This window comes from Sturnus vulgaris, chromosome 9, assembly GCF_052056855.1.
Source record: "Sturnus vulgaris isolate bStuVul1 chromosome 9, bStuVul1.hap1, whole genome shotgun sequence".
Classification (NCBI taxonomy): domain Eukaryota; kingdom Metazoa; phylum Chordata; class Aves; order Passeriformes; family Sturnidae; genus Sturnus; species Sturnus vulgaris.
The window spans coordinates 30,922,309-30,948,836 of NC_142251.1; the positions used below are offsets into that span (position 1 = coordinate 30,922,309).

General features: G+C 41.4%; 4 protein-coding genes across 20 annotated transcripts in view; 1 reads left to right on the forward strand and 3 right to left on the reverse strand.

Moving 5' to 3' along the window:
• LOC106852196 (tenascin-N-like) overlaps window positions 1-11,123 on the reverse strand; it is a 98,766-nt gene extending 87,643 nt beyond the window's left edge. For 8 of the 15 annotated variants that reach the window (XM_088170364.1, XM_088170363.1, XM_088170362.1 and 5 more), the window contains exons 1-2: window positions 6,325-11,123; window positions 954-5,651 (exon numbers count right to left, since the gene is read on the reverse strand). The gene's annotated coding sequence lies outside the window, so the exon portion shown is untranslated. The remainder of the gene's footprint in view (window positions 1-953; window positions 5,652-6,324) is intronic. The other 7 variants (XM_088170365.1, XM_088170375.1, XM_088170376.1 and 4 more) reach the window with 3 other exon arrangements.
• On the forward strand, window positions 5,314-9,813 carry MRPS14 (mitochondrial ribosomal protein S14). 2 transcript variants are annotated; one of them, XM_014874710.2, is made up of 3 exons: window positions 5,314-7,110; window positions 7,923-8,081; window positions 9,316-9,813. In XM_014874710.2, the coding sequence occupies exons 1-3, from the start codon at window positions 7,066-7,068 to the stop codon at window positions 9,496-9,498; spliced, it is 387 nt and encodes a 128-aa protein (XP_014730196.1). In that variant the 5' UTR covers window positions 5,314-7,065; the 3' UTR covers window positions 9,499-9,813. The 2 variants fall into 2 exon arrangements, with proteins under 2 accessions (XP_014730196.1, XP_088026485.1); XM_088170359.1 differs by having other exon boundaries at window positions 7,043-7,110; window positions 7,950-8,081.
• CACYBP (calcyclin binding protein) lies at window positions 9,813-16,712 on the reverse strand. The gene is made up of 6 exons (XM_014874709.2): window positions 16,559-16,712; window positions 15,808-16,000; window positions 15,036-15,132; window positions 14,449-14,548; window positions 13,031-13,125; window positions 9,813-11,321 (listed from the first exon to the last, which is right to left on the reverse strand). The coding sequence occupies exons 1-6, from the start codon at window positions 16,577-16,579 to the stop codon at window positions 11,162-11,164; spliced, it is 666 nt and encodes a 221-aa protein (XP_014730195.1). The 5' UTR covers window positions 16,580-16,712; the 3' UTR covers window positions 9,813-11,161.
• Window positions 16,713-20,432: 3,720 nt separating this feature from the next.
• Window positions 20,433-26,528, reverse strand: part of RABGAP1L (RAB GTPase activating protein 1 like) — a 245,443-nt gene continuing 239,347 nt past the window's right edge. For both annotated transcript variants that reach the window (XM_014874694.2, XM_088170378.1), the window contains one exon: window positions 20,433-26,229. In XM_014874694.2, coding sequence (XP_014730180.2) covers window positions 26,083-26,229 — 147 coding nt within the window. In that variant the 3' untranslated portion in view covers window positions 20,433-26,082. The remainder of the gene's footprint in view (window positions 26,230-26,528) is intronic.

The following is a 26,528-nucleotide window of genomic DNA, read 5'->3' on the forward strand; positions in this document are numbered from 1 at the left end:
GGGTCTCCCACTGGACCACAGCCTCCTCCAGGCATCCACCTGCTCGGGCATGGGCACCTCCCCCACGGACTGTGGGTGGATCTCTGCATGCCCATGGATCCCCATGGGCTGCAGGGGCACCATGGTCCTCACCACGGCCTGCAGAGGGATCTTGGCTCCAGCACCTGGAGCACCTCCTCCCCCTCCTTCTCCACTGACCTTAGTGTCTCTCCATGTTGCTTCCCTCACATGTGTGTACCTCCTCCTCTTCTCTAGCTGGAAAATTACAACTGCCCCCACCATTGTTTTGATTTTCTTCTTAAATCTGGTATCACAGAGGCATTACCAACCTCTCTAATTGGCCCAGCTTTGGTCAGCAGCATGTCTGTCTTTAGAGCCATCAGGGGTTGGGGAAGCATCAGACATAGTGGAAGCTTCCAGCAGTTTCCCAGCGAAGCCACCTCTATGGCCCCCCTGCTACCAAAAACCAGGCTGTGCGAAACCAACACAGCAAGGAGGCTCTAACAGATAGCAAAGCATAGATAGATATTGCCTGTAAAAAGGCATGTGTCAGCAACATGAGGGCAGGTAACATCAAAATATTTTTCCACTTGAAAGGCAGCATTCATTCCCACATGTAGCTCACAGCTTTCACCAAACCCACTATCACTATGTGTATACCATTGCTTTCATTGAAAACTTTGTACAAAATACGAGACTGTTCATCCTGTCTCTTCTTGTGATATAGAAGCTGGATTTAAATAATCTAGCTTTGCTGTAAAATAATGAAGACTCTAAATATATGTGGTACTTTATTCCTTGTCTAAGCAGAGTTCAGAAGAGGGTTATAATCTGCCTCTCTGCTGTTCAACATGTCCTTGTACTCGATTTCTCCTTCGGAAGGAATTGCAAAATATTAATTATACTCTTGCATGCTTCATAGTAACTTTTAAATGTTCAGACATTCCACTTACCATGGCAACATAAAATGCCACTTCATGATCTGAGACACATAAAAAGGAACATATTAATAATGATAAATAAAGCCAGTGCTCAGCGTATATCTCTCAGGATGCAGAAATCTAACTCAGACTGGAACAGAAAAGACAATTTGACATCTGCAGGAGAGGAGCACTTGGAGAGGAGCCATTTTCCTTTGGACTTAAGAGTTTTTAAGCAGTACTGGAGGTGTAGTGCTCAGAAACAGTAACAAAATGGATTGTGCTACATGCATTAATTCTGTAGTCCTTACTCACTCAGAGAACAGAGGATCTCTCAGAGCTGCAGGTTTCATGGGAGGGAGAGGATCCAAAGCTGGACTCAGACAGCCTTTTGGGAGAGAACAACTCAGCAACAGTTCTCTGAAAAAACTGTTTCTGCTCGCCATCTCTATAAATATGCTGTCTCCTGAGTAGCAAATCCCAGCCTACAGACACAGGGAAGAATGCTGGATAACCACAGCATCCTCTACCTCTGGATAGTGTGGAAATGCCAAGAGGATTGAAGTTTTGAGCTAATAATCTTTTACTTAAAAGGTGAGTATCTGAGCAGACAGATCAGGCCTGAAACATGAGGGATGATACAGGGCAGATCAGACATGTAAAGAAGGTCACTGAAAACCCTTACTAAGCAATACCTGCTGCTCAGTGTGTGCTGGTTACTTCTTCACAAGGAGCTGTGAAAGATTAGATCAAGAGTGCCATGCTGAGGTGCTTCCAGGGCAAAAGCCTGAGTACTGGAGTACAAATCTGTGGCTATTGGGAGGCAGAATGAACCAGGAACTGCAGGAAACTCCTCAAGGTCTTCTCAGACAAATCCTACTACTTTGGGAAATTCTCCCTTATCTTGGTCTGTTACAAAGACCTCACTTCAAAGGGGGGCTTTTTAAAGGATTTACACATCCTACAATTCCTTACCTGACACCCTTATGTGATATTGGAATTAGGTATTAGTAAAAAAATTCTTTACTGAAAGGGTAAACTCACACAGGCTGCTCACAGCAGCAGTGGAATCATCACCCCTGGACAGATTTAAAAGACATGTACATATGGCATTTGGACACGGTTTCGTGAAGGGCTTGGCAATTCTGGGTTAATGGTTGAACAACTCAATGATCTTAGAGACTTTTTCAACCTTAAAAGGTCTGTAATTATATCCATAAAATAAGGGAATCATCTCTTCTGCTTATACCCAAGTAGTAATTTGTTTCCTTTGGTTTTCTGCCTCCATTCAGCACTTACCTACATTTAACGTACATCAAGTGAAATGGAGGGGAACAAAGTACGTTGCTCTGTGAATGCAGGGCTCCTTCCCTATCTTTCCTTCCTGGTGTTTTGCAGATGCCTATTTCTGACCAAAGATGCAGCTTGCCCACCCCAACCCATCCTCTCCTTCCAAGGGACACAGAAACTAGCTCTACCTTTCTTTTTCTCCTGTGCAGACTTCTGAAACAAATCAAATCATAAGAGATTGCTTCAAAGCTCTGAACAAATTTATGTCTAAATTCTACAGATTGTCATCACAGTACATTGCAGGAAACCCCCAAAGCTTTGTTTTGTGTGCTTTACTTCCAAACCCCTGGAAACAGACAGACACATGCACTAAATCCCTTTGCTCAGTATCTAGTGATTGAGTTGTATTTTGGGTTGTAACATGATGTTGTGACGAATTAGGGCTTCATGGGAACCACAAATTGAGCTGAAATTTTCCTGGGCTTAGAGATGATTCCAGAGAAAAAAACCCTGGACACAAGCATTTCTGTTAAGCATAATGAAGGAGAACAACTTTTTTTGCTTCCTCCCCAATAATAGAGATTTTTTTCCCCGCTGTTAAAAAGAGTGGGTTTAAGTGACTTTTCACGGAGAATATAATGTCATACATATAAATGGCAATAACAGCAGATTAGGGAAAGGACTAATTTAGGAAAGAATGTCTAACAGTCAGATCTACCAGGTACAGAATATTCTCCTAAGGGAAGGGATGAAAGAAACCCTGTTCACATATTTTCAGTTATTGCACAGGAAACCATGGGATGATCAAAGCTGCAAAGAATGTGGAATATCTGTGTGAAAGATTCCAACAATCTAATTCTGCAAGTCTTTTGCCATCCTACTGCTCAGTGCTTGAAGATTTAGGATATAGGCCTTCTATACCCTATGACATGGAGATAGGATTGTTTCAATTGGTTTAGTTGAACATATTTTCAGTTTTACGTATTTTTCTCAGTGATGTGCTTGGGTAAGACAAGTTACTAGTTTTACAGACTTTGCATAAGTATAATTTCATTTAACCAACTGGATTACTTGCCTTTATTTTCTGTTGTAAAAATGTTCCAAAGCTTGGCTGTGTTTGAAAACTGTGCATCACATTTCCATTTCTTTGGGATCGGTCACAGAAGCCATACCATGCAGCTGCTGCAAGAAGCGAGCCAGCAATCTTCATGAACTTAATGCTTACAATTAGTGCAACCAATGACTACCAAAAAATGCAATCATTAGTTTGGCAAGATTGGTTTTTTTGCAGGTACCTCCCTCTTTTACCAGAATGGATGAACCTACTTTCTGCTATAAAAGTTTGGGATGATTAAAAAAAATTAATAAAACCCCAGAATTATAATTAGCCAGAGAGATACTGTGCTTCTGGATTCATCCTTGTATTTACTTTTCTTTCATGCTAATTCTGCAAGGTCTGATAAGCAAGGTGTATTAACTGTTCGTATGTGAATGAGAGATTGCTTTCAAAATCCTACATATTCATGTGCAGAAAAGTTCAAGAGCACTTGCATATTTTCTCATTAGCATAAATATGCATTTTGTTAGAAGTTACCTAGCTTCCTTCTCTTTAGTCAGCAGCCTTCTGTTTAAGTTATTCTTTCCTGAAGCAAATCTTTGTTCCACTGCCCCCACAGTTCAAACACTGTTTTAACTCCTGTATTGGATTAATTTTATTTATCCAATGACTGACATCTTTATTATAAATAAGATAATCAATAAGGTACTTTTATTATGATAACAGTAATAAATTTCATTTTAGGTGCTAAACACCTAGACTCATAGAATCCTAGAAAGGTTTAGATTGAAAGGGACCTTAAACACCATCGGGTTCCAGCTCCCTGCCCTGGCAGGAACACCTTCCACTAGACCAGATTCCTCCAAGCCCCCTACAGTCTGGCCTTGAACACTTCAGGGATGGGGCATCCACAGCTTCTCTGGACATCCCGTGCCAGGGCCTCACCACCCTCACAGGGAATAATTTCTTCCTAATATCTGATCTAACCTTGTTCTCTCTCACCACCCTTTGTTCTAACTTCTATTGGCTTTCATCCCTGAGTCTGTGAAAAGGTGCACAAGAAGGCACAGGAAGAGCCTTTGGAGGAGAAACTATTGAGCAATTGCTAAAGAGTGTCTGTTATAAGATGCATGTGGTCAAATTCCAACACGATCTCACAACAAAAGGAAGGGCTTTAAAAACATCTACTGGCACACAGAAATCAGAGACTAAAATGCTAATTATTAGGAACAAGTATTCTAAAAAGAAACCCTTCTAGGTTAAACCCTAGTTCTATTAGATCTAAAAGCAAAACTCCCATTTATATTAGGAGATATGTAGTTTGATATGGATGGAGGAGACAATCTGGGAAAGCTTAAGCCCTTCAAAATGGGCTTTTAAAAACCCACTAAATATTGCTGTACAATTTGTAATAATAGTACATGCCCATAATACAGGATTATGTTTGTGTAAGGCTTCAAAATCCTTGGAGGGCATCTGCCCTAAGAAATCAGAGACAAACTGAGTTTTCCCCTCAAAACACACAACAGGAATCTCAAAAGAATTAAAAATACTTTTCTTTTGCTTGTCAGGTACTTTCAACTATTTGGTCCAGAGCCCTTCTGATGCAGGCACCACCTTGCAAAAGTAATGCGAGCAAACCAGAAAGTGACCAAATCCTCTCCTCTTCCCACTCCAGCTGCAAACCAGAAGCAGTCCCCACAATGAATTTAAGAACCCACAGACCAGGTGAAAAGAACCACTAGACGCCTCAGGGTGTTTCCCTCTTACAAACCACCTAAGGTGCATGCTGGGTTTGGGAATGATTAGCCTGCTCAGCATTTCTCTTGCCTATCAGCAGGATGAACCATTTCCCATTTGTTTCATGCTCTGCTACTAGTCAAAAGCTAGAAAGCCTCTCCAGTTCTGTACATCTGTCTGCAAGAATCACAGGATTGTTACTGAGACTACTGTATCAACAAGCACATTCGTAATATTAATGATGAGGAATTCAGGTGGAACATATTGGAAAAAAAAATTTAAAAAATATTTAAAACTCAGAAGCAGTTAAACACGACATTTATTCAGCACAATACTTTTAAAAAACCCTCAAGAACTACCCACACAGTTATTTAACCAGGTGCATTACTGAGCCCAGCTCTTAGCTGACAAACCCTCAGATTCTGAACAGTTGCTTTGATTTACTGCAATCAGAAGCTGTGCTGAGGGAGCTGAAGATGGTAGGAGCCTGAGAGATATCAAAAGGCATCATTAATCCTTGCCAGTCTCAGCTAGGGAAGTGCCAATCTCACAGGTGATGCTGTTGAGCAAGCGAGGGAGTCAACCCTGGCTGAAGAAATAGTTCTCCTTCGTATTCTCACCCATTTCTCCCACAGCTGGACCATCTAATGAACACAAAAGGGGAAGTGATATACAAAATACTGTAGAAAATAATACATGCTGTAGCATCCAAATCCCGTTTGATCACATCTATTTCATCTGCTCCGCTCATATTCTACTAATTAATTTTACCATCTCGAAAAACAGCAAGTTATAGACAATTACATCAGAGAACAAAGCTAGAAATTCTCCCCTTGCAAACAGCAGAAAGCTACCACAGTGAGCACCTAAGAAAGCTGCTGACTGTAGCACAGATAATAAAATTGGATTAGCCAGCCAACCTAGCTACTTCTTCCAGATTACTGCATACTTCTGGACCAATATAATATACCAAACATCTAAATAAAACAACTAGCACACACACAAAAAGCAGCTTGACAAACTGAGAGAACCAGCTTCTTGAATGACTTTTTGAATGTAGCTAATGAGCTGATACAGAAAACTATGTATTCAACATCAAAACCGTGATGCATGCTCTCCCTGAAATTAGGAAATTTTAAATGCTAAATTTTAAATTTAAAATGACATATTTTAAATGCTGCCTAAATGAAGTCCCAGTCAGTGGAACAGGACAGTTTCCCTCACTGAACAAAAACAACAGAAGCAGAATTTCCCATTTGTTTTTCTCTGTTTGGGGTTATGATTACCCAGTTTTGTCTGCAAAGTGCTGTAACTTACCCAAAGGTTCGGATATTAGCAGAAGTTTCTTCCCCCAGAGGCTGGTGGGGCACTGGGATATGCTCCCTAGGGAAGTGGTCACAGCACCAAGTCTGCCAGTTTGGACAACACTCTCAGGCACACGGTGGAATTCTTGGAGTTGTCTTGTGCAAGGCCAGGAGTTGAACTCAGTGATCCTTACGGGTCCCTTCCAATTCAGAATATTCTAAGATTCAAAATTCACAAGTAGAAAAAAACTCTGCAAACCACAGGTATAAATTTAGGAATTAGGAACAGTCCTAGGTGATAAACAAGGAAAAAAAAAATCCCTAAGAAACAGAATTAGCCCAGCCTTTAGTAGACCTGCTGGCAGATACCTGTCCCGCAGCAGGACAAGCAGTCAGGACGTACTGCTCCAGACAGGGATTCCGCAACGGCGGGGCGATGCCTCTGCGTCAGTTTTCCTGCTCGGACAACTATCCCTAACGTTTTTACTGCCATTCCTCTTCAATCTAGAATACCTTTACTACACCCAAAGCCGGCCCCCGATGTTTCTGTGACAGATTCAGCTGCCTCCAATGACGCGTGGTACCATCGAGTCCGAACAGCACTTCTAAGGAGCACACAGCACAACCCTCAGACGCTGTTGGAGCCCTTGACCCGCTTGCAGCCACAGAGCGTTAAAAGCCCCGGGCGCGTTGGGAATACTGAGGGAGGGCGGGTACTCGCCGGAACTGGGCGCACGCGCGGCGCAACGACAAGATGGCGGCGGCCGCGCTGTGCTGGGCACTGAGAGTGGTTCGGCAGGTCAGACCGACTCCGTCCCCTCCATTCCTACCATCCTCCTTCCCCTTGTCTCTCCGGGACCCTGTCCCCCCGGCCGAGGCGCCGGGGAGCGGGCAGGGTAGATGCAGGGTAGTGTTTGACCGCGGCGGGCTTGGACCCTCGCCCGCGGCGCGGGAACATCGCGGGTCCGGTGTTACGTAGCGTTCGGTGTAGCTTGAGGCTCTTTGTCTCTCTGTGAAGAGAACTTGCTAGCACTTTAAAAGACGTTATAGACGTATTAAAAAAAAAAAAAAAAAAAAAAAAAAAAAAAAAAAAAGACGTATAGAGTTATATACTATTGCAGTACAGAATCTGGAAAGTATAAAAACTAAAGCTCTCAAGGCATCAGTGTTACTCGTTAAAGAGCGGAAAGATCGGTGCTGCCCCTCGTGAGGAAGATGTATGAGGTGTAAGCAATGAGTAATGAGGTGTAAGAAGTGTAACGTGTGATCCAGGAGTTAAACGATACAGGAGGCACAGGACCCGAGGGATCGGCTGGAGCTGTGTCAGGGGTTAGGCAGAATATCAGCAAAAGGTTTTCCCCATGCGGTCACTGGAGCAGGCTCCCCAGGGAATGGTCACGCAAGGCTGCCAGAGCTCGAAGACTGTTTGGGCAACACTCTCAGGCACATGATGGGATTATGAGGGCCGTGTTGGGGCCAGGCATTGAACTCGGTATTTGCAGGTCCCTTCCAATTCTAGATATTCCATGCTTTATGGAAATAACAATTAATGCTTGACTAGGGTAAACTAGGTGCAACAGGCAGGTATCACAAATTTAATTTTTTAATCAGGTTCTTCCCTCACCCTGCCCAAGGCAGGTGCGGAGCTACTATGTGGACTGGAGGATGCTGCGGGATGTCAAGAGAAGGAAGATGGCATACGAGCATGCAGATGAGAGGATGCGGATCAACGCCATCCGGAAGAACTCCATCCTTCCCAAGGAGCTGCAGGTACCAGCAGCTGGCTGTGCCCAGCCATGAGCCCACATGTGGCTCTTGCTGCTCTGGTGTGCTCAATGGCTGTCCCAAGTCACAAATGTTGTATTTCCTCAGCTCAAAAGCATAGAATCATGTCATGTTCTACAGAGATTTCAGCCTTTTGTGGGTGTTTACAACAACAGCATATTCACCTGACTGAAGGTTGTGTATATCAGGTTGCGGGCTTTCTGAAACCAGTGCTTCTTGTCTAAGCAGCATATGTAACACTAAATACAGCTAAGTCACATTTCCCCCTCCCCACACTTCCCCTAACATATAATGACAAACCTATTTACTTTATTTGCAATAATACAGAGTAATAAACTCTAGATTTTTTAATTTAAAAATCTGAAAGCCTGATCTAGCCCCAATCACCAGTCTGTGCAATTAGAAATATTTTACTTTCTAGCCTGAGCTACAAGCACATTTGGGTGTTAAAACTGTTCTTAAAAATTCACTGCCCTGCTCTCTGCCTGCCTTAGTAAGCACCAAAAACATTTACAAGTATCAGATTATTCCTGTATTTTATCTGGCCATGATATTTACATATCTTGGGAAAGAAAGTGTATGAATTTGCTTTTACCATTCTTGAGCAAGTCTGACTGGTGCTGGATATCATTACGAGGCAAAACCAATGCAGAAAAAAGCCCCAAAAGAAGATCCTGTAACACCTTCCAAAGGTGAGATCCCTTTTACTGACAGAAAAACATGCTACCTTGGCAGGCAGTAAATAAGCAACATATATTTAAATTCAGCTCATCTGAAAGGACTAACCTACCCTGCAACAAGGAGAAAGTCAAGTGGGTTTCTGACTAACTATATAATTCCTGGCTTGAGGTTATTCAGTCTGTAGTAAGATTAAATCTTGGGTCTCTTAGAGGGCTAGCCCACCTTCCACCAAGGACAGAGACAAGCTGATTTGACTGGTTATAATTAGTGGCTTGGGAATGTTCTGTCTGTATAATAAGTTTAATTTGGGGGTCCCCATGTGGTCAGTTTACATTCACTGTTAGAATGCCCAGAAAGGGCAGGCTGAGTGAGCAAGAGATGGGAAAGTTCCCAATTAAATAGCAAAGTTTATTCATGAGGTGGTAGAGAAGCTTGTGATGGTACCTACTCTACGTCTGGATTTTGAGGTCTGGCAGTAAGACCCCTTTAAATCCCAGAGAACACAGATAAACTTTTGTGCTCTGGTCCTCTGTTTCAGGAAGTGGCCGATAAAGAGATTGCTGCCCTGCCCCAGGACAGCTGTCCTGTCAGGATCCGGAACCGGTGTGTCCTGACATCCCGCCCTCGAGGGGTTAAGCGGCGTTGGAGGGTCAGCAGAATTGTATTCCGTCACTTTGCTGACCATGCTCAGATGTCCGGTGTACAGAGAGCCATGTGGTAATAATCACCACGTGGATGTCCATTCAGGCAGAAGAAACAAACCAGGCTCGTTTGTGTGCGTAATTAAAGCAAGTCCTGCCTGAGAGTCCAGCATCAATGTCAAACTAATAAGGGAAGGACGAGAAGTTGTGCTGAGTCATTAAACTCACTCGATTACAGTTGGTATCAGCTGACAAGCAGCAGCACAACTGCACTAAACTGATCTGTGTGAGAGGCAGGTTTGATTGTGAGTCAAAAGTCGCTACATGATGGTTCCAGAACTAAACTGAGGTTTCTGGTATGGGCAACATTAGAAATAAAGACATACAGCACAAGGCTCGTTAAAGCTTTTTTTTTTTTTTGCCACCATACGGTAAATTCTTCATGGTAATTTGGGTGAAAGCATCAACAAAACTGCACAACAGGAAAAAGTGGTAATTCTGCTGGAAACAAGGGCAAGCACAGAGTGGGAATAAAACATGGCCTCAAGTTTAGATACTCTTGCTATGCTAACTAAATATATACATATATTAACGAGCAAACAAAGTGGCTAAAGGACCTGTTAGAAACTACACCGTGCTGGTATTTCTCCGGTTTGTAGTGCAGTGCTCAGTCCAATGTTTCAACAAGGTAGCAAGGAAGCCCTAGTCCAGATTCTAACAATGGCTTCCTTAATTCACAGGTAGCAACAAACCTGTCCTTGGGAGACACAAGAGAAGGAGGCAGGAAGGACACAGTTAACAAGAGACTTGCTGCTAAGGTCATGTTTGCCCTGTACTCTTCTTCAAAGCAGAGCAGTTAAGGAGGAGGCAGTGGCTCTCTGTCCCCCTCCCCACCAGCAGGGCGGAGAGGTGGCAGCAAAAAGGCCAAATACCACTAGCAGCAAACTTGACAGCCAACTCATCACATCCAGCTGAGTCATATTTTGGCGTATAAGCCATCTCAACAGACTTACTCTCTTACTTTAAAACCCTTTCGAAGTTGAGGGAGAAAGTGGAGCTTATCCCTTGTTTCCTACTTTACACTGCTGGAGCCAGGGCTCCCTGTCCAGCATCACAGCTCACTCTGCTCTCCTGCTGGTGACTGCATCCTGACTGATGCCATCTCAAAGACGTCCCAAGATGCTCACAGCTGGCACAAGCACTTTCCAAAATTCACAGTATTATTAGACAGTAATAGTTTCTGAGAGTAATGATTAAATTTGAATACCACAGGATTAACACCATATTGTTTCTGTTTAACTATCAAACTGCTTTCTTCAGCAGTTCTCCCTTTGTGACATGCTTTACAGTTCAGCACTTTCCCGTTTTTGATCAGAAAGCTACACCCTGTGAAGTGAGCATGGCACTAGCCCCAGCAACCACATACAGCTGCCACTGGCAACAGAGGCTTTGACCCATCCTAGTTTAAGATTCCTTTACTTCTGGTTATCTCACAGCACTGCCCACTTATATGAGAGGCTCTTTCAAGGAGGATAAGGATATATACCCTATGCTTCACTCCTCAGGAAATGCTGAACCACTTGACTGATGGAAATGCTTTATAAGCTATTTTATTTAAATATTTTGTCCAACCTGAAATGGAAAATGACTGTCTTTGCTTGGAAGAAGGTTATGTAAACAATGATCTTTGCAGCACAGCGTCTCACATGGAAGATCAGTTTTAAGGCGGCCCTTAGAGTACTTTCAGATATCCATTGGTATGTCCCCTTTGTACTGCTTTTCTCTGCTTTCAACCCAGGCCTTATTGATGGTGCGCTTCATCTCATCGTCCCCTTCCGCATACATCTTCTTTAAAATGTTCATAAGCCCTTCACTAGGATCTGTGGTGTCATAGGCAGCCTTCCTGCAAGATGGATACGTGAGAAGGTCAGGTATACCCAACAAAATTAAATGCTAGTATTTGTTTGAAACATCCTGGCAATGGGACTTTTGCTTTAGCAAAGTTTTTAGATCATGGCAGTCTCAGTCAGTTCCAAATAGGAAGAATCCTAAGAAACACCCTTAAACCAAGTGCAAGTTGAGTAGTATACCTACAGGTGTCCCATAGGGTAGGAGAGTATTTTGATGTGAAGTATTTTGACATGACCCTGGAAGCACTCCCAAAATTAATTGCAGGAAGAGGAAGTGAAATGTAACAGACACAGAGAATGCCAATACCTGCCTTGTGTGATGTGACAGTGAATAAAAATGGAGAAATGACACATAAAGCTCTTTGGAGCGGCCTCATTCACAACAAAAAAAGGTTTTTGGTTTTTTTTTGCATCCCAATTTTCAGATGATCTCCAGAGATTAACTGACTTCTTAACACATTGCATTTCAAAGCAATTTTCTCAGGTGATGAACAGTGCCGCTCGCAGTCAGCACTCGTGAAGGACATGGCCCATATGACCCGACTATATGCCCTCCCTGGCAAAAGTTCTCTCTATCCCATTTTCCAAAATCCTGTAGGTAGTTTCTAGCTCAAAAAACACAGAAGATGGTAACAGATCAGCAGAGGGAGCAGTTTTCTCGTGCTAAGGGCCAACCACCAGCTGCACAGAACCTGGCTGGGACCAGCATTTCTGGAGCTGGTCATTTGACAAACAATAAATCTTCGGGAATTCTCTGCACAAGATACAGGTTTAACAAACTGATCCTGTCCCTCCAGAAAACTGCATTAATTGTCAAGTCACTTGCTCTCTCTCTCTTGCAGCACACCCTTACTAAGGCAGAGCAGGTTACAGCATCTCCTATAATGCGATTTGAGTGGTGAAGGCTGTTTTGCCATAAATTCAGGTACTTATGCCTGATCAGTTTTAGCAAAACACACTAAAAACATACACAAAATGAACTGTTGGCAGGGATAACATTCTCTATTGTGTTTTCATTCTTCAAGGTGGCTATGACGTGTAAAATAACATTATTATATATGTGTATATATATATAAAGTCTCTTGTCCCCAGGTGTTTCTTGCTGTCATTTACCACCCTCATACCTATGTGCCTAAGCTGCCTGCTGCTTCCAAGCACTTGAAGTGTTACAAACTGGCTTGAGACTTTGGAAAATCATCTAAGTAAACAAAGACCTGCTTTGCCAAAAGCACACTGGGATTTTTGTGTAGGCACTTCACACAGAGGTGACAATAATTACTTTGACCACTAGAGCTGCAGGGGTATCTCCGTGTATTTGTATATAATACACACTTGATCTAAAAACAGTCACCTCACTAATGCAGTTTTTGCAATGAATGCAGCCATCAAAATGAAAATTAATCTTTCACTGGTTGATTCCCTTTAGAATTCTCACTGCAGGTCTTCCCTATCATACGTCCTATGATGCAGCCTTCATCATTAGCAATAAAACAGTGGAGGAGTGGCAGCTACTCAAAGTGTATTTCTTCTACTTGCAGTCCTACAAGTACCAAAAAAATTCCAACTCCAACATCTCAGGGCCTATCTCCCAGACCACCAATCCTCAGAATAACTGAACAGTTGGTACAGATCTCTCCCAACACTCCTAAACAGGAGAGAACAGGAAATGGAAAACAAGACTGAGGGTTGAAAAGACACTTACTCTTTCTCTTTGCTTTCTTTTTCCACTTGAGTGAGACAATCCCATTTTTCCTCCCGCTTCTTCTTACACATCACAAGGACCATGTCTGTCTTTATCTGCATGGTTAACAGCAAGACATGAATTTAGACTGCTTCATAAAGGGATGCCAGTCAAAATGAGTAAGGTTAGCTTGTAACATAAACCTCTTCCATACTCACAAATTCCTGAAACATTTCTCTCAGCTATCCATTATTATGTAGCATAAAAAAATTATAGCATATACTCAGCTCAGGGTACAAAGTATTAACTTGACTGTGGACAATTCATATATGTGGTTAATATAATACTAGTACAGACTTACAGTACCAATACAAAAGAACACAGAGCTGCAGGAACACTGTTCAGTGATTTAAAGGATGCTCAAGTACTCAGGATTGCCTGGTAGAGTGACTATATTTACTGGACTTCTCCAAGCATACCAGGTTCAGACAGAGGCTCCTCCCATTTATTTCTCCAAGAACAAGAAACTAGTTTTAGGGTATTGCTTAATTTTGCAATATGTTTTCAAGTTACAAAGCCTGTTGACTTGCAACCCTGACCTAAAATTCACAGAGAACTCCTCTGTGCCACAGCAGACAAGGCTCTACTGCAGCTTTAGCTTGGCTTAACAAGTACATGACCACTGGTTGCTTTCTACTGTGTAAAAAAAATCACCAGAGCATCACTCATTTATTTCAGCTGGTTTAATTTCACTCTGTACTCATTTTAGGCCAATTTCCAACTGAACTGGTAGTTCTTCATATCTGATGTCTCTAAGTACAACATAGAACTCAGAGGAGGTAAGTGACACATCTCAGCCTGGAAAGGTGCCACAAGCAGCAGAGTATGGGTACCACCAGTCAGCAGCAGTACCATGTACTAGTTGTCCTGTTTTGGCCGGGATAGAGTTAATTTTTCCCTTAGAAAATTACCGCCCTGGTAGGTTTAAACCACCACACCCACCAGTGTTCAGTTCTGGAGCAGCACACCCTTACTAAGGCAGAGCAGGTTCCAGACTTGGCTTTAGGAATTAAGCCTATTTAAACTTCCCAAGATTTCAGTCTGCTGACAAATCTCTTAAAAATCGCAAAGAATTTCTCAGAGGTATTTAAAAGCACAGCTGCAAATAAATGCTTGATGGTATTTTCTGCTTCATTATTTATGAAATCCTGTTGGTGAACTATTATATATTCAGACATGATCTCCTGTAATAGGATTCCAGAGACTAATTCCACAGTTATGACAATCACAGATTAGGAAGACTCATATTCACAATGCAGAGATTTAGCAGCAGAAGGGAGGGACTGACCATTGGAAGAGAGTCACCTGAACTAGCCAGGCAGTGAACATGATACTTTGTGAGGGCTCCAAATAACCTCTAACAGACAAGGTGCACTGACCTTTCTGGAGCTGCCTTCCACAGAGATGGGTTTCAGGAGATTGTTGAAGGTCATGGTGTAGTTCTTCCCATTCAGATTCTTCACTAGCAGATCAAATGACCTGGACCCAGGAAGTGGAGGGAGGAAAGGCACAAATATTCCAATCATTACCTTGTCTGAAAATCCTTTTGCAGGCGTTAATTCTTACAAAAGCAGAGTACTTCTTGGGAAAGCAGGCCAACAGGCTTGAATTACTTTATTACCAGGGCTCTCAAAATGTTCAGTTCAATTTTAACAGAGAAATTAAAAGGACCAATCCAGACTTCACAGCAAATCAAGATCTTTAGGATCTTTTTTACCTACAAACTTGAAAAATTTCCTTAATGTATACCTCAGTTCTATCACCACGAATACCCAGGACTAAGACTATGTGCCCCGTCAAGTGTGGTGAGGTGCACTCGTAAAATGAAAGCACCATGATAGCCTCAAGTGCTACTGAAAGCTAATACAGCTGAAGTTTAAAAAAAGAAAAAAGTGGGTTGAGAAAAAAAAAGGCTGATCCAACCCTCCTGCATTTGTGTTCTTGTTGTGCTGCAAGATGAACTCACCTCTCTGTGAAATTCACCTGCACATTCTCAGCTGGAAGCTTCTGGACACCATTTAAGGAGATGTAAATCTTAACAAACTTATCTGACTGATCCCAACCTGGAAGTGGAAAAAAGAGGTTAAGTTCTACCTTTCCTCCATAAGCTTCATGCACTCCAAACTTCCCCCACAAAGCCCCCTAGAATGACTAGGGTCTTTGCCTTACTGAAGCAATTTTCAGAGCAATAAAAGGAAAACATGAATTATTCAGAAATAACTTGAGAGCAAAGGCAAGTCCCCCCATGTAGCCCTGTTCCCTAATCCCTGCAAATTCTGAGAAAACCCATGTATCAGCTCAGGTCAAAAGAGAGCAACCCGGGCTGTGCAGGGGGAGTCAAAGCCAGCTATTTGCTCCTACTACTGCAGTTTCCTTGACCTAATTCTTCCCCTACTCCCTACATCTTGAGCAAGTCCCTCTCCTCTCACCTATATGGAGAACAGAGAAGCCAAAGCTTACTCTTTCATTCCTGTTAAACGCTAAGAAATAGAAAAACACCAGGTGGTACGGCAGGGATACTTAATGCACCCCACCAAACACTACCACACAAACGTGATCAATACACATCTGGGGTTCGGATGGTAAGGTAAGCATGCAGTAGCTTTTAAAGTGGGGTCTCCAGTCCAGAATATACACTTAATGCTTCACTATGATGCTAAGTGGCAACGCTAACTCCCAGTAATGCCACCCTGCTATCTCTTCAGAAAGATGGTGTAGCTCTAGAAAAATAATCCTACCATAATTATTTATTTTCACTGTGTACCCTCCCAGTGATGACTTTTCTTCCTCTGCCACATCTTTCGGCTTCGGTGGAGGCTGATTCTTGATTTCCAGCTCCAGCTTTTGTTTCTCTGCCACAAGAACATCACGCACTCGCTTCCTAGTGGCATTCGTGAGCAGCTTTTTAACCTCCTCCAAATCTTTCTGCAACTGGTTCAAACACAAAGGATCACACGTATACATCAGATACATTCTTTGTGCTCAGAGCTCACAGCTTTTTTTGACAATTTCACGTGTTTCAAATGTTGGAGTTTCAGTTTTATCAGATCAGTAGTTAAGTTTCTTTCTCCAACCAATTAAGCACGGAATCATCCCTTCCTCACCCCCTGTCCACTCCTGTAGATATGTACAACCATACAATCTTAATTCACAGAATGGTCGGGCTGGAAGGGTGCAACTCCCCTGTTCAACCACGGCCATCTCAGAGTATAGGGTTGGAAAAGACCTCCAAGATCATAAATTCAGACAAGATTTAAGCTTTCAGTTAAGCTTTCAGCTTAACTCTTCATACATTAAAAAACAACAGAAACCAAGAGAAGCAGGGCGGATCGCACAGCTCCCTCAACACGCACCACCGCAGGGAGAGACCTCCGTAGCCCTCAGCGAACGCGAGGACTGAGGGCTCCCCACCTCCCAGCCCGGCCACACCGCCGCCCCTCGCACAGGGCCCCACCAGCGCCGACTGAGCAACGCCGGGAATCGCCTCACCTCCTCCCGCGCCACGGCCATGGCGGCTCCCTGCGGAACCTCTGGAACCTTCCGGCCGCAGGAAGTGACGCTCCTCCACCGGTCCCGTCCGCTCCGCCCCTGACAAGGCGGGACCAGCACCTTTCCCGCCCCTGGGCTCTGAGGGACGGGCGGGATCAGGAGCTTCTTCCCCCGCCCCTGGGCTCTGAGGGACGGGCGGGTTGCTCAAGCTGAGGGGCGGGTGAAGCGGGCGCAGGCTAGGTTTTAGTTTGGGGATCAGAAATCCCCCCCTCGTTTTACGCAGATGCCCCTGAGCTCTGTGGCTATCAAGGTGCTCGAATAATTTTGCAAAATGAAGTGTTGTTTTCCTTCTTCAGGTAAAGAGTATCAGGCTCATGTCATGGAGGTAAATAGTGATCAAAGGGGAAGAAATCTTTGTTCCCAGTCTTTAAAGGAAGATGGGCTTATAAACTAAGTGCCCTGTGTCTGCTCCTCATTTTCATTGTTACTAAGGTTGGAAGAAACCTCCAAGATCAGTTCCAGCAAGGTTTAAGCTTTCAAGTTCTAAGATTTCATCAATTAAAAAACAAATCCAATAGAAGTTGTGTGGATGACACAGTGCTCTCAACACACACCACTGCAGAGGGAGACACTCACAACTAATGCAAAGGCTTTCTACAACAAACCCAGTGGGTAAATTACTCTTGGGAAATTATTCCTGACCTTTAATGTCACAATGTGTACTCTAGGAGTGACTTTGTAAGTGAGATTGGACAAAACTGTGTATATGTTAAACATCTTGTGCCCTTCACCTGATTCACAGTTGTCTTCAATATTTCATAGTTTTTCTTCTTTAAATTCTAAACAGCCAAATTTTTGTAAGGTTGTTAAGGTATGGATTAAGGATTTAATTACTGGAAAGTGGACTGGCCCAGTAGAATTAATAACATGGGGAAGAGAGATATATTTGTATTTTGACAGAGAATGGCCTTCACTGGGTTGCTGCTTGTTGTGTTAAGCCATACTTGGAGCACACTGGAAGGAACAGGATGGACCAACCACCAGGTGGATTGAAGCATGGACTCTTAAAAAACACGTGAAGATGATCACTCAGGGCAAAGTAAATGGGGATATTCGCCTTCTGAAATGTAGTGTCTATTTGTATGTCACGCCTGCCTCAACAGCGACAACTTTGTGAATAAGAGACTTAGTTATCCAGCCATTTACAAGGAAAATGTAGCTTTTATTAACAGAGCATTTGGCTATACGCATGTAAAAACATGCTGGTGTAATGCTACCAAAATTCTCCTTTAAGCATTTTCCTCATCATAAGAAAAACATGACTGCTGACACTGTTACTATGTCAGTACAGTATGTGCAGGTATGAAAGCATAATTAAGTTTTCATGTTTTATTCGCTGTCTCCTCTCACAGACCAAACTGGTGTATCAGCTGGCAGAACTGCACTGTCGCCAATGAAGCTCTTCCAATTCACATCAGCAGATGATCTGGCTTTGTCCTTCCCTTTCAGGTATTGGCATAATTTCTTTAGGATTTTTATTTGCCCCTAATTAATCAGACAAAAATCTGTATGTCACAAGAAGTATTGGGGAAAAAAATCTGGATTTTTTTTGTCTTCCCTCCAATATTAAAAAAGAAAAATAAAGCAGCTCTTCTTTTCCAAATAAACACTAGAAAATGAACTACTGTTCATCGGTGTAGTGAGCACCAACAAAAAGAAGTTTCTATAGCTCCACTGGGCATTAAAGTTTCCCTGAAAGAAGACAATAAGACAATGGCATTCTTTCTCTCAGCAGGGATGTAGAGGAGGCAGCATTTGCCCCCAGATGTCCTTTATAGACAGTGTGACCCAAGGCAGAACACAGCCCTTCAGCGCTGGAAAGGTCCATTTCTCTATAACAAGGTGTCAGCTATAACACCTGTTTTACCACATTGAGGAATGTCAGCTCATTTGCTGATACATGGGCTTAGGGTCTGGGGTCTTTTCTAAAGTGAACATGAAGGAATTAATCTGTTAAAAGATCTGTAGAGATAGAGAGGGAAGAAGAAATTTGATGAAAATGAATTCATAGAAGCCCTGAAGCCAAAGATTTATGTTCAAGTTGGCATTCCCCAAAGTGGTTTTAACAGATGTGCTGAGGTGTTTATTATAATCCTCTGCTGCAGTGCTTCAGGATCTGCAGTGGAGAAAAGATCTGCAAAATTAACTGTGATTATTCTAAATTTTCATAGGACTGTTCGTAAGCCTGACCATCTTCAGGAATAGCATTTGGAGACAGGATAGTTGATTTTATCTCGGAAATACAATATGGCCAGCTGGAATTTACTTTTATGGCTTTTTTTTTTTTTTAGTTACTTCCTTATAATTTTTTCTGTGTAGCAGCAACTGAGACAAGGAAAATTTTTGCGGTTTTTAATTTAGCTACTAATCTTTGAGTTTCTCTACTTAATTGTGGTCTTATATTAGCAAGTGCTCTTATTTTTGCAATTTAAAATGGCATTGCTTTCTAATTGAAGTTCTGGCTAGAGGAGGAAATGCTTTTGTTAACATAGAAATGCATTTGAAGTGAGCCTGTAATTTGCTCTTTTCCTTAAGTTTTTTTAAGTGTTTATTTAGTTTCCTTAAATATCGAGCATTTCTGTATACATGGCACTTCCCTTTGACCAGTAGCTTCCATGTGGAAGAGTTGTCACTCTTGTCATATAAAAACAAGCTCCACAGAGCTCTTCTTTGCAGAAAGCTGCAACAGCATCTGGATGCTGCCTCCTCTCCTGACAAATGCTTTGGATAGCAATGTGGAGGTAAATCCACACCAAGTGTTATGGCTGGTAAATTTAATCTTCAGCTTTTGTCGCTCTTTGCCTTATCTTCCCCTGAAGTGCTGTGTGCTCTGGCTGTTACCTGGGAACAACGACTGTTCATTTCAGTTAATAGAAAAGAAATCCTAGAGCAGTTGCTCACACAGAGGAATTGTTTTATAAGGTATTTGGATACTTTTGACTGTAGCACATTCTGCTCTGTCCTGCTCTTGCTCAGACCTGCCTCTTAGTAGTCACTTGCCAGTTTCTTGCTGTTTCCTTCTGCCCCCATGTCCCTTCCTTCAGGCACGCTACATGCTACCTCAAGGCTTGTGTACTCCAGGGAAGTAGGAAGTCCTTAACAACTACTGTCCCATTGCTGTATATGACCAACCTTTAGGAAAAGCATTCTCTATGCTGGAAATTGTGGAAGCGGCTGACAGCTGGTCTGTGAGCCAGAGGAGTGAGCTGACAGAAGAAATTTATAAGATTCGTGTTTACCCATGAAGGAAAAAAGAAGACAAGGTTGTTCACATGGGAACCAAGAGAACAGGGATAAACACCAGACACCTGCAGTTGGAAAAACAAAACTACTATCTGTTTGTAAAATTCTTGTAGAAAGTCTGCCCAAAAACAGTGACGCTGACTACATCATACCAATGAACACGATGAGCTGTGTTATTGTAACCAGTGAATGAAGTAGGCACTGTGTTGAAGAATGTATAGAAAGAAAATTCGCAGCCATAATAAAAAGGCCATTTTACCTGTTGCTTTGTGTGTCGTGTCCGTCCCAACAGCAACAGGAAATCTCAGACTGACATGTGGAGCAGAGGGCCAGGGTGAGCCCTTAGCTCCCTGGCACAGCTCCCTGTGAACAGGTACATTATCCTAAGGAACAGGCAGGAATTAACATGCACCCCCTTTGGACAGCCAACCTGCCAAGTCACTGTGTCCTGGTGCAACAGAGCTGCTGGTGAGAACTGCATCATAAAACCTGACACAGCAGCTGCTTCTTCCTGCAAACAGATTTAGGTTTCTTCTGAAGTAAATGGCTTTGGAAAATAAACATCCCCACGTTGTCTTCCATTTCCATTTATTTTACACGGCATCGTTCACACAATGATAACAAGATACCGATCTGAACAATTCTGTAACAATTAAAAAAGTAAACATTTGTTGTGACCATGTACATTGAATTGCACTTTTAATAACAAACATTACACTTATATCTTCATGTCATACTTTATATAACACATGGATGTGTTACCCAACTAGTGGTAGTACTGAATGGTTCTCAGTTGGAAGTCTGACCTCTCTATGATGCTCTTTTTTCCTAACTCTTGAGGATTTGTGAACTTGGGACACACCCAGATCATGGAGGCAACCCCAAATCTGGAAAACTTCGTTATCAGAGTCAGAGATTTGAAGCTGCTCTGTTTTCAGTGTGCTGGAGTGAATCCACCATAATGGCAGACACATGGATTATGCTTGATCAGAAACTTTTCTGCATTCATATGTCATCTTTTCCCAGTTCAAAGAAGTCAGAGAATCTTCTTCCATGCAAAAGAAAGAGTTCCCAAGGCTCAAGAGAGCTTCTCACACAGCTTTTGAGAGTGGTATAGCAGAATGGCAAACCCAGGGATTACTGAAAGACAGGAATTGAGGTCTGAAGAAAAATCTGGGAACATCTGCCATGGTTTGCATTGGTAGTACCATCCATGTATTATATAAAATACAAAAATAAGAGAAACTGTAAGGAAATTAGTACAGCCCAGGATTCTGATGGTATCAAATCACAAATGAAATTTATGATACCAAGTCCTTTTGATGTATTTATCCCCTTGTTATTCAGTTTCTTATATATTATTCTGTGTGTAAGATATAGTTCTCCAAAGATACATATATATTCCTTTACAGGTTAAATAAAAGCAAGTCCCACTGAATAAGAAAATAATTAAAAGTAATATCCTAATTGTCTACCCATTTTTTTGTTTTTCAGGTAAAAATAGCATGAAATACATTCAGTAGCAAAGCCATTCGGACCATGGAGAAATGGAGAGCCCTGTATTCCTGGAGAATAGACCTGTATGTGTTAAGTCACAGTTCTGAAATAAATTGTGCTGACTTCTGACCTGGGAAGGATAAGTTCTTGATCAATGCTGAGCATTATTTATCCATTTGCAAATTCCTTGCATTTCCCAAAAGCCACCTGTGGATTAGCTCATTCTAAAGGCTACTGTGATGTACACCTCCCCTAAAACCTGAGAAATCCAAACTTGAGCATTTCATCGTATCTGCCTTTAGTGTTATTACCTGGAAGGAGATAACGGGACAGTTCCCAGTAGGATATTAGCACAATAAACAGACAAATAATTTAGTTTTAACCTCTGTGTTTGCACATCTGGTGCAGCTAGCTCTTTGCACAGCAGCCCCTTCAGCAGGGTCCAGTATGGACAGGGAGTACTTGTCAGCCACAGCAATCCCTCAGACCTGAGGGGATCATCTCTGCCCTCTCTTCACAATCAATCAGACATGATACTACTGTTTTCTCTCTAGCAGCTGGAAGAACACCAGCACTTTAATGTAAGAATGCTTCTGTTTTCAAAGCCAAGAGTGTTTAGGCTTAGGAGATGATGCAGAAGTTGCCAATTATCCCTGAGTCTAACAGTAAAGAAAATCCTCTGAGTAAATGAAAATCACCTGATTATAGTTCTCCCACACATACAAGTACTTTCATGGGTTTCACTGCAGCTACTTCATAGAAGGAAGGGAACAACAGCCCTGCCTTCATCCTATGGAGAAAGACTGGCATGTGATTTTCAAATTTTGATACTTCGGTGCCAGTAAATGCAGATTTTTATTTACTCCTAAACTACCATGTTCAGTCAATGAGTGGCATCACTACTCTGAAGTCAACAAGATACTTCATGCTTTGTGAAGGGGCTGAACTCTTGCAGTTCTTGACTTTTTATCTCCATCTCCCCTTGTAAAGGGCTGTTTTTATTTCAAGTTGTTCTTAACACAGTGGCAGAGATGATCATTCATCTTAAAAGAAATTTCAAGGGCCAACTAAGAGAAGTAATTTAAAATGTCTAACAAAGAAAAAAAATACTGCTTACCTGTGTAAGCACTTCATCTTAGTTCTAGCAATGTAACTTAGCTGTAAAGTTAAATCCTCATTAATGGACAGGACAAGGGCAGGTTCATCCACTGGCAGTACTGATTACATGACTGACTACCCTTCCTGAGACTGGTTCTGCCAAACCCTAATGCAAGATGCACCTCAGGGATTTTGCAGTTTCTTAGCTTCTCCACCCATGGTGTTTTCTATCTTTTTTTCTTTTTATTCCTTTCCAAGTACATTTATAAACGTAAACTAAGTGGATTAAGTTCTATTACTTTGGGATATTAAGTTTGGTTCACAAAGATAATACAAGACTAGTTCACAAATGTACCATGTAACTAAATCAGCCTTGCTTCATTTAGCTTGTAAAGTGTTACAATCAAAGGAAAAGCAACTTTTTAAAGTGAAAAGAAGGACTTTTTTTTTGCCCCCATATTAGGATCAGATTATAGTCCAACAAGATAAAAGTTGTAGTAAAAATATTCTTTGGAGGTTTGTTCCTAATCAAAGTAAAGACTTTATTTCAGAATGGTGCCTTCTCAATAAAATTTAAAAATAGGTTTTAGTTCCACATATATATTTATAAAATTAAAATTAATTTTAATAAAAGTTTAATGTGAACACATAATTTACTACAGACTCAGGGGAAAAAAGGTTAATCACTCCAGACTTAGGAGCTGTGTTAGCTGTTCCAGTGCCACATGGAAACAACAGTTTCAGTGAGACTTGGATGATGTTTCCTGCTGAAAAGCTGACCAATAAGCCAGCTATCCCTGACAAATCACCAACAATATGTGTGTAGGTAGTTCTGTCACACAGAGATTTCTTTTCTTGCAGGAAACTAAATTTCCCAATAGCATCTACAGTCGACAGATAGAATTTTAGCTTGCCTGGTTTAATCATGGAGTCCTGCTCTTTTCCTTCATTCTGAGTATTCATCAAGATAATGCCATAAAGCTATTTTCTTACTCTTTCAGTAATGCTGAGAAGATGCACTTTCCAGCTAAATATTACTCTTCCAAATGCCACTGCTACAAATGCTACCTTGGATCTACAGCTGGAAGGTGGAAATTGTTTACTGCCTTTAGGGTCATTGCTTTCTGAAACTTTCTTTGGGTGAGATAAGCCAGCTTCCATCCTTACAAGAGTTTGAAATAATCATGATTAGCAGGTAGCAAATGTGGTTTTGTTCCTGAAATTCAACTTCCAAAGTCAAAAAGCAGCTACACGGAGAAAATGAATATTGTGTCAAAGCTCATTCTGTGAAATGTGGTGACCTTATTTACCAGGTCCTTTTTGATAACTTGTAAAGTCCCACTTCCATGATCTGCTTGCACTCATTGGACCCTTTGAGGTGATTTAACTCATTCACTTGACAAAAGATGAACTGTAGGGGGATAAATCTACCCACATCTATTTTTGTTGTTGTTTTTAATTATCTCAAGTACATACTACAATAAGGATAACGGACAGGATTGAATAATGAGGAGTTGGAGGGGTGACCAGGAGTGAGCTCTTAACTCATCTGCTCAGGAAGTCACAGCTTAACACATTTCTTTAATCATTCTTACAAGTGAATTTAAAACCATGATTGGAAAAATTCAGTAAGAATTATGTAAGATAAATGAAATGAAAAATTCAGACACTTGTCAAATAACCAGTTTCCCCTCATGGGCACTGTACTCTCAAATGCAACAATCAGAAGTTCACCAGGTATCCTTAAATGTCACTTCAGATTTATTATTAATTCAGATTCACATTCTGAATGTGAAGTGGAACTGGTAAGTGAATGACTAACACTGGGTTTAGTCAGTCAAGAGAATGGAAACATTTATGCAAATATTACGAGCAAGACAGTGACAAGGGAAAAAGACCTTTGATTACATTTGCAGAAGAAATAGCTTCTGTTTCCCCCCTTTTGTTCCTCACTATATTAATAATTCCAGATTATCACTGTTCTTGAAGATACATTTTAAAATATTAAAGTTTTTTAACCCTTTATTCTTAAAAGAGAGAATTGTGTCAGGATGGTGATTATATTTTGATCCTCAACTGCTATCAGCTGACTCTCTTTTAGACTCTTTCCTTTGGCACTGGTAACATTAAATTTGTACTACCCTGTTGAAAATAATTCACAATTATGCTTGACAACAAAGCACAAGATGGGTATTATTAAATTTTATTGTACAAAACCAACAATATATGGCATTCCTTAGAATTAAAAAAAAAAAAAAAATCAAAACAGAACTAGTGTCCCTGCAAAAATCTTGTAAATGAAACAATTAATACACAACATTTAGTCCAGCAATGATATTTACCTGCAAGACCATCTTCAGATGTGACACATATAATTAAAAAAATATTCCATCAGTTCAAGCAACAGTTTAATTTTCCATGAAATAAGTATTTTTACGAACACTTTATGTTTATTCAAAACAAATGTTTTTGAACTTTCTTACCTTAAGAGATATAAAACAACCAGACTGGTTTGGGAATCACCACGGAAATCTACCCCCACAGGAAAGTCTAGGGCTTGTATTCCACTTGAAAATGCTTGTTTTTTATAAAAATAAGTAATATCAACAAAGTGTTTCCTAACCAAACACTTCTAGCAAACAGATCTTGTTTCTGTGGTATTTTATTCATCAGTGCAGCACAAGCCTCTTGATTGATACCTCATTTCTGTGTCAAATCTGGAATCTGAATATAGACCCAGGGCAAAGTTTTCATTACTTTTATTCATAAAACCCACCCTTTAATGCACAGGATTTACAAGAGGTCAAAACCATGCAAGGTCTCCACTCTGCTTCTCAGCAAAAATATCAAGTAAGTGTCAAAACAGTTCTCCCTTTATCCCAGTGGAAGGAATTATTCCTTAGAATTCTTAATATAAACATGAATTTAAAAAAGGGAACTAAGAGATTTCGTATTAAATTCCAGTTTAGCTATAAATAGCCTTTAAACAACACTGTTACAAAACCTGCACTACTTGCATTTCTGAAGAAAAACCAATCCAAACTTAGAAGTTGTAAGGGAAGCTCATAGTAATTTTGCCAGGAGAGCACAAGCCTATCTATGGCCTAAACTTTACAAAAAGTGCTTCTCTGCAGGACACAGTTGCTGTGATAAACTTTTAAGATGGTCCCAGGGCCTAAGTTATCCTCAATGTCTTACACTGTGCTTTCTAGGGAGAAATTATGCTGCAGTACTGTCCATTTTCCATTCTCTCTCTTCCTCCACCAGAAGAAGAAAAACCTTCTATGCAAGACAAAAATAATTTCAAATTACATGTGTATTAAAGACCTAGTTTTGAAATATTTATTTAACATCTAGTCATATAAAATAAAGTGTAAAAGTATGAAGGTATCAGAACGTGGCTTTCAGCAAGGCAGTATGGGAAGTAGGAGTTCAACAAAAACCAGGACTATTTTTTCCCCCTTTGAAAAGGGTCATATCAGAAAATGAATGAAAAACACGGAAGATCACTTCAAGCCTGCACTCCTGCCTCATTGTCCTTTTCCCAGGAGGAGAGACCACTGGAAGCATCCTCCAAGGTTTCAGCTGTGTTGTTCTTTGTGCTCTTGTGTCGGCTGCAGCTGGAACTATGTGCTGCCCTCTCTGGGAGGCAGGGGCGGCTGGGGTGCCTGTGTGCCTGTGGCTGTTTTGATAGAGTTCAGGGTTTTGCTAAACCAAGAGTTTTTGGCAGCTTGGATTTCATTCATAAGGGCTCCTCTCTGGTGCTCCAGCTCCTAAGAAAGCAGAATAGTCAGAATTGATCAAAACCTAATTAATTAACAAAGAAGCATCCTCACACTCAGTCCCTGCAGTCCAGCACTTCCCTTGCAATCTCCCAGGCACTCGAGAGAGAAGACATTCAAACTGCTGAAACAGCACAAGATATTTAGACATACAAATAAAATCAACTTTTCTTTTTAAGACAGAATTTTTTTCTGAAAGTTCAGATATACAGGTATGCACGTATGTGCTCCCTTTTGGAACAATTTTTTGCATCATTTAGAATAATTTTGGACTAAGCATGAGGTTAAGG

What these genes read in the sequence shown, in the direction of transcription:
- CACYBP (XM_014874709.2), bottom strand. Translation starts at nt 16,579, where the DNA reads ATGGCCGTGGCGCGGGAGGAG. An exon ending in AGTGAAAATAAATAATTATG is followed by an intron (nt 15,133 to 15,807) that starts GTAGGATTATTT and finishes TTCCACTTCCAG; the next exon opens with GTTGGGATCAGTCAGATAAG. An exon ending in CAGGTGAATTTCACAGAGAG is followed by an intron (nt 14,549 to 15,035) that starts GTGAGTTCATCT and finishes TCCTGGGTCCAG; the next exon opens with GTCATTTGATCTGCTAGTGA.
- MRPS14 (XM_014874710.2), top strand. Translation starts at nt 7,066, where the DNA reads ATGGCGGCGGCCGCGCTGTGCTGGGCACTGAGAGTGGTTCGGCAG. An exon ending in CACTGAGAGTGGTTCGGCAG is followed by an intron (nt 7,111 to 7,922) that starts GTCAGACCGACT and finishes TTTTTTAATCAG; the next exon opens with GTTCTTCCCTCACCCTGCCC. An exon ending in TCCTTCCCAAGGAGCTGCAG is followed by an intron (nt 8,082 to 9,315) that starts GTACCAGCAGCT and finishes CCTCTGTTTCAG; the next exon opens with GAAGTGGCCGATAAAGAGAT.